General features: G+C 38.7%; 1 protein-coding gene across 2 annotated transcripts in view; it reads right to left on the reverse strand.

The window, feature by feature from the left end:
- Positions 1-1,192: 1,192 nt before the first annotated feature.
- The window catches only part of REV3L (REV3 like, DNA directed polymerase zeta catalytic subunit), a 78,362-nt gene continuing 65,372 nt past the window's right edge, over positions 1,193-14,182 (reverse strand). For both annotated transcript variants that reach the window (XM_087882641.1, XM_034409172.3), the window contains 8 exons: positions 13,858-14,064; positions 11,790-11,899; positions 11,184-11,298; positions 10,018-10,155; positions 9,610-9,800; positions 8,347-8,593; positions 4,726-4,935; positions 1,193-2,276 (listed from right to left, as the gene is read on the reverse strand). In XM_087882641.1, the coding sequence (XP_087738767.1) occupies positions 2,136-2,276; positions 4,726-4,935; positions 8,347-8,593; positions 9,610-9,800; positions 10,018-10,155; positions 11,184-11,298; positions 11,790-11,899; positions 13,858-14,064 (1,359 nt within the window). In that variant the 3' untranslated portion in view covers positions 1,193-2,135. The remainder of the gene's footprint in view (positions 2,277-4,725; positions 4,936-8,346; positions 8,594-9,609; positions 9,801-10,017; positions 10,156-11,183; positions 11,299-11,789; positions 11,900-13,857; positions 14,065-14,182) is intronic.

Consider the following 14,182-nt stretch of genomic DNA (forward strand, 5'->3'; position numbering starts at 1 on the left):
TCTTAGATGGTACAATATAAATATGGTATTGAATGTGTTGACTGTAGAGTTCACCAAAAGGAAAAAAAATGAGTGCTTGTCTCTTTTTAGGAATTTCTTTCTAATAACATTCTTCTTTGCTATAACACTTGTGAACTAAGCATGGATTGATTCCCGCTTGTGCAATGGGAACGAATGGTTGTATCTGGGGTGGTTTCACAGGGCTCAGCTTTCTTCCCTGTTAACATTTAAATGAAGCTGTTGATTGGGGCAAGGCACCATTATTAGATGAAAGATAGCATCAGGTGAAGACCATGACCAGTTTTTGCTGGTGTTATCATTTCAAGCCTTTTTCTGTTGGGAAGCCTTGACAAAAGTGACTGAGGCATTCATCACATCAGATGTAGCACACTACACAGGGCAGCTTTTGGAACAATCATGAAGTTGTAATGAGTCCATAATATGAAACTTGTCTACGTACTGGTAAGTGCACCTTAATAGTCTTGACAACTGTGCTACATTTGCTGCACTGACTGGTGGTTTGATTCTAGATCCAATTCAACATACTGGTCATTACGTTTAAAATCCTACAGTCACTCCAGGATACTTATTGGGACTATCTTTCTTGACCAATCGCATACAATAAGCACCAAGCCCTAATATGAGGGGGGGGGACCCTCACATCCCCTTTCCTAGAAGCCAGATATTATCTATGTCTGCCCCCACAACTGAAATATATTGCTTTCCTGGTGGGGTGTCTCAATCCTCTTGGCTTTAAAAAAAACACTTAAAAGCTATTTATTTCATAAGACACTTGGACTGATTAGTTTGGGATGAACACTTTTTAAAAAAGATTTTTATAGATGTTACAGAGCAAAAAAGATGTTGAAAAAAATGTGATAGTAATATTTTCCCCTATCATATAAACACAATTATTAACAGAATTCTATGGTGCAACTCATGAGATTTTATATTCACTGTAGTTGCTTGAATCATCTATTTTTGTGGCCATTTTTCTCCTCCAAAGATCAGTAGGCTATAGCATTTGCTAGTTCATATATTTTCAAGGGCTGTATTCTTTCAGTAAATTCTTCTATTATTTTATATATTAATTACAGGCTTTTTGAATAGCAACACTGAGCAATTTCTATTCATTAAAGAGAACTCATGTCAATTTAGTAACATTGTTTAAAACATTCCAGTTCAACTACAATGAGATTTAAAAATGCACATTTATTTGATTTTATTAAATTTACTATGGTTGCAATAATTTTTAAAAACAAAATGATTTCCAATTAAAAAAATGAACTGTGACCACATAATTTCTTATTTTATACAGTTATACAAATATTCTAAATACACATTTTCTTATGATGGCAAATAAATTTTAACTGTACAGTACATAATGAAATATTTAAGCATATTTAGAAGCAATAGAAATGTCTATACAAAAGCAAAAATGGATTTTTTATTTAAAGTATTGCAACAGTCCCACAGTTTTATAACAAAAATGTCTTTGCACAGTTCCTCACAATGCCCCCATTAATAGCCAAAGCAAGACAGTGATTTTAGAAAATGTTTCAAAAATGCTACACTTACTACTGTTTGCAGTTTCATCAAAACAACAAATCTACTTGGAATCAAGCAAAATGAAGAAATATCCCAATCAACTTTAAAATTGTATAAAATCCATTGCACATTATTTTAGTCAGTTATTTGAAAAGTAAAAAAGTGTATTTACAAAATATTTTGCAGTCAAAATTTAAAGTTGATGAGTTATCAGTAACACACATCCTGATAGTTCAATAAAACACAATAGCAGTTTCCCAAAGATTTTCAGTATTACTACAGAAATCCACAGGGAAATATTTTTTTTATTCTGAAATGGGTTTACAAGATGTTAACACAGTTTTTTCAACATTTGTCTTATAAACAATGTTAAAAAGGCAAAAGAATGGCATCATTAAAAATGGATTATTAACAGATTATCAAATGTATTTTTAATTTACTTAGAACAAACATTCATTAGTTTTAGAACACGTCAACAATGTATGAAAATCCTGGACAAGATGAAATTGAAGGACCATGCAGGACAGTTTAGAGTGGTAAACATTGAAAACAAAAATAGCACCTGGAATCCTGTGACATTAGGCAATCTAAAACTGATCAAGTAGTTGACGAAGATATGGTGCCTTAGATAATTCTCGGCTCACTCTGGAGACTTTGAAAAGCACCGGACAGTTCAATGAAACACATGGTATCTGTCGATCAAAGCAACTTGTACAATTCTTGCATATCTAGAGGAATATATAATTAATTAGTGCAAAATACACTTAACTGGGAAACAATACATAATTAGCGTGAGACAGTATATGGCTATTTCTGTTCAAAGTAATTATGTGCAAGACCAGATAGAAAAGAAGACATTTAAATTTTCTCAGCCTCTCACTGAGAAAATAAATAAATATGGTAATAATAAAATAAATAAAAGGAGGCTGGGAAAACTAAGATGGCCATTGATCAGGAACATCTCAAATGGTCATAAAGCAGGTTAACGGTAATGTGGTTATCAAAAAATAATGAAGAAAATGCTGATAATCCATTAAATTGTACAATCTTTCAAGTTTCTAGTTCTTGATTTTGAAAAAAGTTTGTAAGTATTGAATGCCTGGGACTGGGGCGGGGGGGGGGAGAACTACACTGTCTACTCTTCCTTTAAGGATTGACGCAAGGCGGTTTTAATTTCATGCATGAAAACACATGATTTCCACCAAATCCTTATCAACTCATTTCAAGCCTATGGTCTTCCACAGACCTTGAAGATCTGTGGACCCTGAAAATCAGAATGAAACATAGTATTGAAGACTACTAAGGATATATAATGGTAAACGGAACATATGGTCCATTGGATGAATGCCATTACTTTAAAAATTAAAACAAACTTTATACTGGACTCAACCATTCGTTAAGTCTATAGTTTCCAAAATAGTGACATAAGTTTATTTACTGAAAAATAGTGCATGCCTAAAATGCTTGTCAGTATCCAGAGGACTATGAACTGATCCAACCTTATTGGATAAATCAAACCTTTTTATATGCTAAAAGATAAAGTCTCCAAAGGCCAAATTGTAATGATTATATTAATATATTATAGGTAGTCCTTGCCTTAGACCACAATTGAATTCAACATTTCCATTGCTAAGCAAGGCAATTGTTAAGTGAATTTTGCTCCATTTTATGATCTTTTCTTTTGCCAATGTTGTTAAGTGAATCATGCAGTCATTAAGTGAATCTGGCTTCCTCCACTGACTGACTGACAGAAGCTGGCTGGGAAAGGTTACAAATGGTGATCACATCACCCTGAGACAAACAATGCAACTGTCATAAGTATATGCCAGTTGCCAAGTGCCCCAGTGCCATGTGACTCTGGAGTTGCTGCAATGGTCATAAGTATGAAAACCAGTCATTTTTTTCACTGCGGTTGTAACTTTGAACAATCACTGAACAAATGGTTGTAAGTTGAAGACTACCTGGAATGTTTTCTTGGCAACAGTCATCTGGGATTTTTTTTTTATCCAGTCTAGCTTTCAGCCTTGTAGCCTCTATGTAGCTACATAGGATGTTGCAATGAGAGAGGGAATTGGGAAAAATGGAATGGAAAAAAATCGGCCACTGTTTTCCTTTGAAGTGACATATTTTACAATCTGGACCTAATTACAGCATAACCAGGAGCAGTGTACAGACATCCACTAGGGTACATTCTGTATGCTCTCATATTTGGTACAGAACAATAGTTGGGAAAGATATATGCAAAACACATGTTTCTGAAAAATGTGATTTTTAGAAAGTATTCACTATGGTGTAAGTTGGATACTTTGAAATTCGTATTAAAGAAAAATGCACAGAATGATTATGGGTTTCCTTCCAGGTTTTTTTTTTTTTAAATCACAGGAAACTATCTTTTAGTTAAAATTCTTCTAAGCCTCCCCCTTTTAGAGCAAAATTTTTTAAAAATCTGACAGAATGGAGTAAGGAATAACATACAACATTGATATAAACCACATTTAGGCTGATCAGCACATCCCAGCTTCTGACTGAATGTAAAATGCCTCTTGCTTGTTTAAATGCTCTCTCAATAGAAATTAAGAGCAATTTTTTTAAAAAAGCAGTCTCTGTAATAAAGTTCCATGAAGAGCACAATGATTTTTACATACTTTCTCATAATCCTATACAATTAGTGTCCTCAGGAGGATGCCGCTTGACATCATCACAAAAATGTCATGTATCCATCAGACATTGAGACAGAATTACATAATGTTGTCATTTGAATGACAACATAATTTTTACATGTTGACAGTTTGTCATTATCACTGTTGTCAGAAAAATGTGAAATATTTTTAAAAAAATCTTATCCCCCAAATTCTCTTTGAGTAAAGGCACTAAACAAAGCTCCTATCCTTCCACATAAAAAGTATGCAAAAAGTATGTTATTTTTTTCTTCTTACTCTTTTAGAATATAAAATTTATATGGTTTAGAATTTAAAATATTTTAAGAGTTCCAGCCTCCCTACTACATGCATCTAAAAACCAGTCTAATAGTTACAATTAGCAGGTTAGTTTATCTGAGTATCTGCTCAATCTTTCAGAACACCTTTTATGAAAATTCATAAATTATTTGTTTCGAGTAATGTGTCCCAGTTGCAAAAAGTTAAACAGACTATTATTCTCTACCAGTTTTATTCCCACCTTGGTTATTTGTTCATGTTTACGCTCCAACTCTCTGATTTCCTGATTTAGCATTACAATAACATGCTGTGGTTGGCTCCTACATTTATTGCAGATTCCATGCTGTGTTAATTCATCACACACAGGGCAATGTAGGGTGGTGAAATATTGGGAAATTGTTCCTTTTCGGCATTCTTGCTCAGTGCGAGACATTGTGGACACTTTCTGGATCTATATGGCACATCAAATAAAGTAAAATATATTTAGTAAGATACATATGTACAAAAGCTTTTCCTCTGTCAGCATAACTTTATCTTCATTTATATTTTCCTCACTATGTCTTGTCATTATATGTTCCTTAATACATATCAAGAACTGTTAGCAAAGGTCAACCAATTTATTTTATCTTTGAGAGCTTGAGTTTCGCAATTTTGAAGGTATGGTTTGATTTAAGGGAGAGCCAATGGAATCTCCAAAGTGTTAAATTAAATTAAATCAAATCAAAGAGCCACAGGAATAATATTTCCTGTCCTAGGGAGGTCACTGTTCCTCAGATAGGCGGGTGTGAATCCCTTCTTTTGAAATGGGACCTTAGAGTTCAGTCAGGGCTGTTGATTACGTACCTCTCCCCCAGCTGCGTGGCCTCAGCCCTGCCCGCACTACTAGATGTCTTAGCCGAGTTGGCGGTGGAACTACCCAACCTTTTGGTTGTGGGAGATTTCAACCTGCCGACGGTTGGTGAGACATCTGAGTTGGTACGAGAGTTTATGACCTCCATGACGGCCATGGACCTAACTCAGATTGTACAGGGCACAACTCACATTGGAGGACACACACTCGACCTGATTTTTCTCTCTGGACAGTGGATAAATGATCGTGGGGAGGGGACTTTATCTATCGACCCTCTGTCATGGACCGATCATTCCCTCCTTAGGTTTGACTTTCCCACTGCCATCCCCCGTCGCAGGGGTGCGGAACTGGTAAGATGGTTCCGCCCCAGGAGCCTGATGGAACCCGAAAGGTTCCTGATGGAGCTTGGGTCATTTCCCGCCTCCTTAGCTCACGATTCATCCGAGCCCTTGTCGCAGCCTGGGAATGGGCTCTGCTGGGGACCCTGCATCGAATCGCTCCTTTGCGGCCTCTGATCCGACGCAGATCCCGGGCGGCTCCTTGGTTCACCGCGGAGCTCAGGGAAATGAAGCGTCGGAAAAGACGCCTGGAAGGTGGTTGGAGATCCTCCCGATCCGAGTCCGACTGAACACAACTAAGAACCCATATTAGGTCTTATCTTGTGGCGATGGAAGTGGCGAAACGTAACTATTTCGCCACTCTCATTGCATCTGCAGAAAACCGCCCAGCAGCCCTGTTTAGAGTGACCCGCTCCCTCCTTAATCAGGGAGCGAGGGAGGATCCCTTGCAGGGCCATGCTGAGGATTTTGCACAGTTTCTGCAAGATAAAATCACTCAGATTCGGACCAGGTTGGACTCCGACTGGACAGAGTCCGTTGAGGTGACAGGGGCTAGTCTTGGTGGAAACATCTGGGTTGAGTTTGAGCCTGTTTCGCTGGATGACGTGGACAGGATTATGGGTAGGCTGGGGTCCTCCACATGTTTATTGGACCCTTGTCCCTCCTGGCTAGTTTTGGCAGCCAGAGAGGTGACTGGAGACTGGATCCAGGCTGTTGTCAACGCTTCATTAAAGGAGGGGGTCTTCCCCGCTGCACTCAAAGAGGCGGTGGTTCGACCCCTCCTTAAGAAGCCTAATCTGGACCCTGACGTTCTTAACAACTACCGTCCAGTCTCCAACCTTCACTTTTTAGCGAAGGTTGTTGAGTCCGTGGTGGCGCAGCAATTCCCTCAATTCCTGGAGGAAACTGACTACCTCGATCCTTACCAATCTGGTTTCAGGCGTGGTCACAGCACGGAAACGGCATTGGTCGCCGTAGTAAATGATCTCTGGCGGGCCAGGGATAGGGGTTGTTCTTCCATCCTGGTCCTTCTTGACCTCTCAGCGGCTTTCGATACCATCGACCATGATATCCTGCTGCAGCGGCTCGGGGAGATGGGGTTAGGAGGCACTGTTTTACAGTGGTTCTCCTCCTATCTCTCTGGTCTGCAGTTTGTTTGGGCGGGGGGTCAGGGATCCTCCCAGAGGCCTCTCACTTGTGGGGTGCCTCAGGGATCGGTTCTCTCCCCTCTGCTCTTTAACATCTACATGAAACTGCTGGGTGAGATCATTCGTGGTTTTGGGGTGAGGTATCATCAATATGCTGATGATACCCAGCTTTACATCTCCACCCCTGACCACCCTAGGGATGCCCCTTCCGATGCCCTTTTCTTCTGGAAGCGGTGCGGGTTTGGATGGGGAGGAACAGACTTAGACTCAACCCTTCCAAGACTGAGTGGCTGTGGATGCCGGCATCCCGGGATCTGGAGGTTCCATCTCTAACGATCGGGGGAGAAACTCTCGCTCCCTCTGATAGGGTCCGCAACTTGAGTGTCCTCCTGGATTCTTGGCTGTCCTTAGAGGACCATCTGACAGCCGTAACCAGGGGGGCCTTCACACAGGTGTGTCTTGTGCGCCAGTTGCGCCCTTTTCTAGACCGGGATGCCTTCGCCACGGTCACTCATGCCTTCGTTACCTCTAGGTTGGACTACTGTAACACCCTCTACATGGGGCTGCCCTTGGGATGCGTCCAGAGGCTCCAGCTAGTCCAGAACGCAGCCGCGCGGGTAGTTACGGGGGCATCTAGATACTCCCGTGTAACACCTCTCCTGCGTGAGCTGCACTGGCTGCCGGTGGCGCTCCGGATACATTTCAAGGTGCTGGTGCTCACCTATAAAGCCCTTCATGGCTTAGGCCCGGGATACTTGCAGGACCATCTCCAGCCGCTCTCCCACCGTCCTGTGCGCTCTCACAGAGTCGGCCTCCTCAGGGTGCCGTCGGCCAAACAATGTTGGCTGACGGCCCCCAGGAGGAGGGCGTTCTCTGTGGGAGCCCCGACCCTCTGGAATGGATTGCCCACCGAGCTCAGGATAGCCCCCGACCTTCTTTCCTTCCGTCGCAAGCTGAAGACATGGCTCTTTCGTCAACTCAACTGATCCGTTTGGGGATACACTGTTATAATTTTAAACTGTTTTTAATAGGGTTGTTGATTTTAATTTATTTCATTGTGATTTGTATTGGAATTTGTCATTTTGTAAGCTGCCTTGAGTTCCTAGGGAGAAAGGCGGCATATGAATTGCAATAATAAATAAATAAATAAATAAATATTTCAAAAATTTATTGTGGTGGAAGCTTTGAGGATGGTGATGTTCTCTAAAAGGTCCATCATTTCTGCCATTAACACAATGAAGCAGCTGCTGGAAATTTGAAGCTTCTTTAATACAGCTAGTGGTGAATAATTCAATACTAGCTGTATTGAAAAAAATTCTTTAAAAAATTCTCTGACATCTGAAGCAGTAAAAGAGGAAGTAACGAAGTTGAATAATTCACCTCAAATCTTGCCACTCTTAAATATTAAATTCAATTTGAAACCCAGATAATCTGATACATTTTAAAATTGATATATTGTAAATATACCTCATTTTTCACTTCCACTATTACAATCATGCATTATATTTACTACTTCACTTACTCACCCTTGGTAATTCATTATACCAACTGAAAACATCTATGCCAATGAGAGATAAGATCCTAGCCAGGGGAGGAAGAATCTGCTTGGTTATATAGTAGGTTGCATTCAGCCTCAGATTTGGGTCTTGCAAAACATCAATGGGCCGTCTAACCAACTGTATGAGAGGCAATCCTGGCATGCCATAAACAATGACATACGGAACTCTTTCACCAACACGTGGTTCAGACCGTCGGTCATAAGCAAGCATCTTTCTGCGGGGAGATACAACATTAGGTTTCAAAATCCATCTGCTGCATGTGGAAGTGACAGAAACACCAAAATTCAAAGAAACTTTTATCTGACAGTTTATATTTATTTCTTGCAATTCCTTTACATTACTTCTACCAATTACTACTATGCAAAATATACAAATGAAAGAACCATACTTTAAAACTAAGATAAGGAAACTAAGACAAGATAAAGCTATAAGAGCCACTCTGATCTAGGAGTTAATGCTCCTATCTAGAAATGTGAGTTGTAGACCAACCTTAAGAATAAAAGCTGGCTGAGTGATTTTAGACCAGTCATTCTCTCTCATCCCAATCCACCTTAAAGGGCGGTTGTTGCGGGAGAAATGGGAGGCTGAAAAAGTATTCCATATATTCGCCATTTTGAATTATTTATAAAAATACAGCTAGTGCTCGACCTACAACCATAATTGAGCCCCAAATTTCTGTTGCTATGTGAGATAGTTGTTAAGTGAGTTTTGCCCCATTTTACAACATTTATTGTCAGTTGTTAAATGAATCACTGCAGTTGTTAAATTAGTAACACGGTTGTTGAGTGAATCTGGCTTCCCCATTGACTTTGCTTGTCAGAAGGTTACAAAAGGTGATCCCATGACCCCGGGGGACCGTAACTGTTATAAATATAGGCTAGTTGCCAAACATCTGAATTTTGATCACATGACCATGGAGATGTTGCAACAGTTGTTAAGTGTTAAAAATGATCATGTCACTTTTTTCACAGCAACTCCGAATGGTCAGTAAATGAACTGTTACAAGTTGAGGATTACCTGTCATTCATTCATTCATTCATTCATAAGAATTCAGACCTGGCTGATGGTAAAAATGTGAATCTATAAAAAACCTCTACTTTTTATACCTTAATAAAATGAAACACCTTTCAATATTCCTGGACGATATCCAAGTATGTTTTCCTACTCACCCTAATATAAATGATTTAATATCAAATGAAATATTAACATCCTATTACTTATTGTTACTACCTTGTAATCTCTAAAGCTGGAACACAAGCACCAGGTCTGTATGCAGAACTTCCTCGGTACTCCTTTGCAAAGATGAAGTCTTGCATGCTAGCCTTCCCTTCCAATAATTTCATGCACTGATTTTGCACGTATTGCTTGATATGACTTATATCACGTGTTTCAAATAGTAGTTTAATAGAACGCTCAAGTATCTGGAAAAGAAAAAGCAAGCATGTTTTCAGTTGTTCTTTCAAAATTCATTTAAAGATATTTGAAATGATGGTGGCATTTGGCAACATTACTGCACTTGTGTATCATCAAATACTCTGGGAAATTTACAAGGAAGTCATCCCTCTCTTTACAATTGGTACTTTCATCAACCAAAGAATGAACCCGCTAACAAAAATGCATACTTCATGTCTATTTTACCTTGGAAACAGCAGGACAAGCATCTCTTCTGACAGTTTCTATGCCTTTTGCATCAAATACTGGATCTTTCTGATCCAACGTTTCATACATATAACCAACATATCTCTTTTTGGTTTGCAATATACATGGCAAATAAACCTATAATAGGAAAACAAACATTAGAAATTGCAAATTTGTATCAAAAATGCACATGTTTCTAAAACTATATACCCTTAATAAAAAGAGCTTAGTTGTAATCTTCCAACAAAGCATTTAATTTAGACTCTGAGTGACAACCTCCATATGTGACAGGCTTTGAATTCTATTTGCAAAATTAGTTGCTGTAGTACCTGGAAGACTGCCCTTTGTGCCATGCTAATAGGTTGGGCCAGGCTTGGCTTCGCATAGTCCCAAGGAGCTTCCTGTTGTGTCATAGCTCTGTAGCTAAGGAAAGCGCCACAGAGCTGTGCCGCACCAGAAAGTCCCTTTGTGCTGTGCGAAGCCCAACCCCAGCCCCAGTTCCACCCTGCCCTGAAAAGGCTTTTGTCCTCCAGAACTCTGTTGCTCAAGCTAACCTTTGCCATCTATTTGCTTCCACAATACATGCCCATCCTGGCCCTTCACAAGGCCATCTTCCACAGGTGTTACAAAGAAACTGCCACCAGCAACCTTGAAAGAAAAGTTTCATGAGGCCAGCAGCTGCTTTACGAAGGGCGAGGCTAAGCAAGTTTGGCCACAGAGGGAGCAAGAAGATGGTAAAGGTCAGTTAGGGCAGCAGAGGCCATGGAATGCAGGGAGCCAAAAGGTTATAGATGGAAGGAGAGATAGACTGGTGGGGGAGTTGAAGCATCCTTCCAATGGTAAGTAAGGGCAGGCTACCAAGTGCCTGAATTCTGATCACATGGCTGTGGGGACGCTTCAATGGCTCTTCAATGATGCTTCAGGCACCAATTTAAGGCCTTTCAAACGATTGCTGAATGAATGATTGTTAAGTCAAGGTCTACTTGTAGAAGTCAATGGTGAAATACCTATTTCATATGCTGTGAACATGTGAAAGACTCCTAATTTAGTCTAATAAATATAAGCACAGTGAAATTGTTATAAAATTAAAATGCTTTGAAATGTTACATGGGGAAATGAATAGTAAAACTATCAAGTGCAAAAATATATTTTAAAACTTGTCTTACCTTTTCAAACTTCAATTTGACTGGTTTGGGATTGGTAGCTGTGACTGCTTCAGCAATTTCTTGACCAATTTTAAATGACTGTTCCTTGGTAGCTCCTTTCAGTAGTACAAACATGCTAAAACAAATGAATTGGCTATTTAATTTTTCCCATAATTGTTTAAGCAGCACAATAAGAGTTTATAACATGGCAAACGGGATACGGGCACTTTTGCACAAATTACAATTCTGGATATCCAGACTGTTTCTGCTTACTTTAGTCCTTTAGTTCTAATTTTGCCTTTTCTTGGAGAAAAAATTCTGCCAACTTTCTATTCTACTGTTTGAACTAAATTCTTATACAGATTCAAAGGTTCTTATATTATATGACATGTCAAATTTTTCAACTTTCAATTTCCAAACGTTAGAGGTGCTCAAAAGTTGTGACATGCCTTGGGGATTGTAAAGATATTTTGCTTACTTTAATATAATTTAGATGTGCTTGGTAAGTAACTACATAAATATCATAACTTTTTATCATTGTTTGTTTCATATGAATCTATCTGATGTGATTAAAAGAACAAAAAACAACTAAACACAATATTGGTTAGCAAGCTTCTTCTTAATTACCTGTCTGTGTCCCCATATACAACCCGTGCTCCCCATTTCTTTGTATCATTCACTAATTTTATTGCACGTTCCAAGGTCTCTCTGGCTTTGTGCACAATACTATCAGCAATCTGGAGATTCAAAAAACATATTACAAAAATCTTAGAATATTTTCTTTCACCTAATCATGCAGTTTTCATTCATTTACAATACTCTTACTACTGTTTATAAAATTATATGATTTGTTCTACACATCCTGCAGAATTTTTATAGCAGAGTAAAAATATAGATGGATGATTAAACAAATCTATTAATCTATCTATCTACATACATTCAAATTAGCTTTCTGATCATTACATTCAAAATGCATTAGCATACTGTATATACATACTTATTCCTTGGAGCCAGAAATTACACAGATAAGAGACCCTTTCTCTTACTTCCATCAATTGGCACTCCTTGGATCTATGGGTTTAACAGTGCTGCCCAAGCAGTTTTAATTGCTCTTTTGAGGACAAAGTGAAAAAATCCTGTCCTCTGTGGCAAATACCCAGAGGGTGACAATAACAATTTCATAACACCTCTGCTGCAGATCTCAATGTCTGGAAAGGTTTATAACAGGAGTTTCGATGTCTTGTAACAATTTGTAATTTACTTAAAAAAATTACAGAATAGCAGAGTTGGAAGCGACCTTAGAAGTCTTCTAGTCCAAAACGTTGCTCAAGCAGGAGACCCTATATACCTTTCCAGACGAACGGCTGTACTATCGCTTCTTAAAAATCTCCAGAGTTGGAGCACCCACAAGTTTTGAAAGCAAGTAGTTCCACTGATTAATTGTTCTAACTGCCAGGAAATTTCTCCTTAGTTCTAGGTTGTTTCTCTCAATTAGTTTCCATCCATTGTTTCTTGTCCTGCTTTCATTTGTTTTCGCTAATAGGTTGACACCCCCTCTTCTTTGTGGTAGCCCTTAGATATTGGAACACTGCTATCATGTCACCCCATGTCCTTCTTTTCATTAAACTAGACATACACAATTCCTGCAACTGTTCTAATGTTTTAGCTTTCAGTTGCCTGATCATTTTTGTTGCGCTTCTCTGCACTCTTTTTAGAGTCTCAACATTTTTATATCATGGCGACGAAAACTAGATGCAATATTCCAAGTGCGCTCTTACCAAGGTCTGTGGTAATAGCACTTCACCTGATCTTGATTCTATCCCTCTGTTAAAGCAGCCTAGGAATGAGTTGGCTTTTTTCACAGTTGCAGCACACTGCTGGCTCATAGTTAAATGATTGTCTACTAGGACTCCAAGGTCCCTCTCACAATTGCTTCTATTGAGCCAGGTACCACCTATTCTATACCCGTGGATTTGGTTTTGTGCAGTTTGTGTCTTAATGATATTGCTATTGTTATTAGAATGGGGGACTAAAATGTTGAACAATTAAATAATGAAGGCCTATATTTATATTTATACATATTTATATTATATAAATATGTATAGTAACATTACAATTATATAAGTATGATTTAAATAACGAATAATATTAATACTATCACTACTACTTGTATTCACAGAAATGATACCCAGATGCCTCACTATTCATGTATTGATATCAATGTATATTTTAAAAAAGAGAGAGATTAAATAACCATTTGTCTAAATGGTATAGGGACTCCTGCATCAGCAAAGGGTTTGACTAGAAGACCTCCAACCCGCTTACAGCCCTGTTATTCTGTGTTCTATGTGTTCTCAGAATTATCTGAACTAAATCAGTATTCCTGTACTACAGTTAGTAAACCAAGCCTTTTTTCTTCTAATGTATTATGCTATATTTGTGTGTGCCTTTGATCCAGTTTTTGGCTTCTCATGACTGCCTGGACAAGTCCCTGTAGTTTGCTTAGCAGGGTTTTCTGGAAGTTTTTGCCTCTTCCTAGGATCACTCTCTTCCTAGGGCTGAGAGTGATTGACTCAAGGTCACCTTTCGGCTTCATGCAGAAGTAGATCTGATAGGTTTCCAGTGCCTTAAGCACTACATCAAAATGAGCCTCCATTATTGTTAACAAATTAATATTTTGTTTTCAAATACTTACTTCACTACATGGCATCCTTCCAGAAAAATTAGCAGCAGTATAACCAAAAGTGACGTTTGCTATAAGTTTAAGACCAAGCTGACGTGCATCAAGCATTCGTGTGATAATTTTGTCAAGTTTGTAAGCTTTCATTGATTGCTTCACCATTATTCTAGTCTTTAAAATTTCTTCCAGCATTTTTGGCAGTACACCCTTTCTTACAGAAGGCTGTTACAAAACAAAAGCAATAATAGTAATAGCACTATTAATCCTCATGTAAATACTGTCTTTTTCTTAATGATATGTTGAGGCAAATTGTCCCCAAATGTCTCTAATACTTTAATTG

This window comes from Pantherophis guttatus, chromosome 1, assembly GCF_059756535.1.
Source record: "Pantherophis guttatus breed Tessera chromosome 1, ASM5975653v1, whole genome shotgun sequence".
Taxonomy (NCBI): domain Eukaryota; kingdom Metazoa; phylum Chordata; class Lepidosauria; order Squamata; family Colubridae; genus Pantherophis; species Pantherophis guttatus.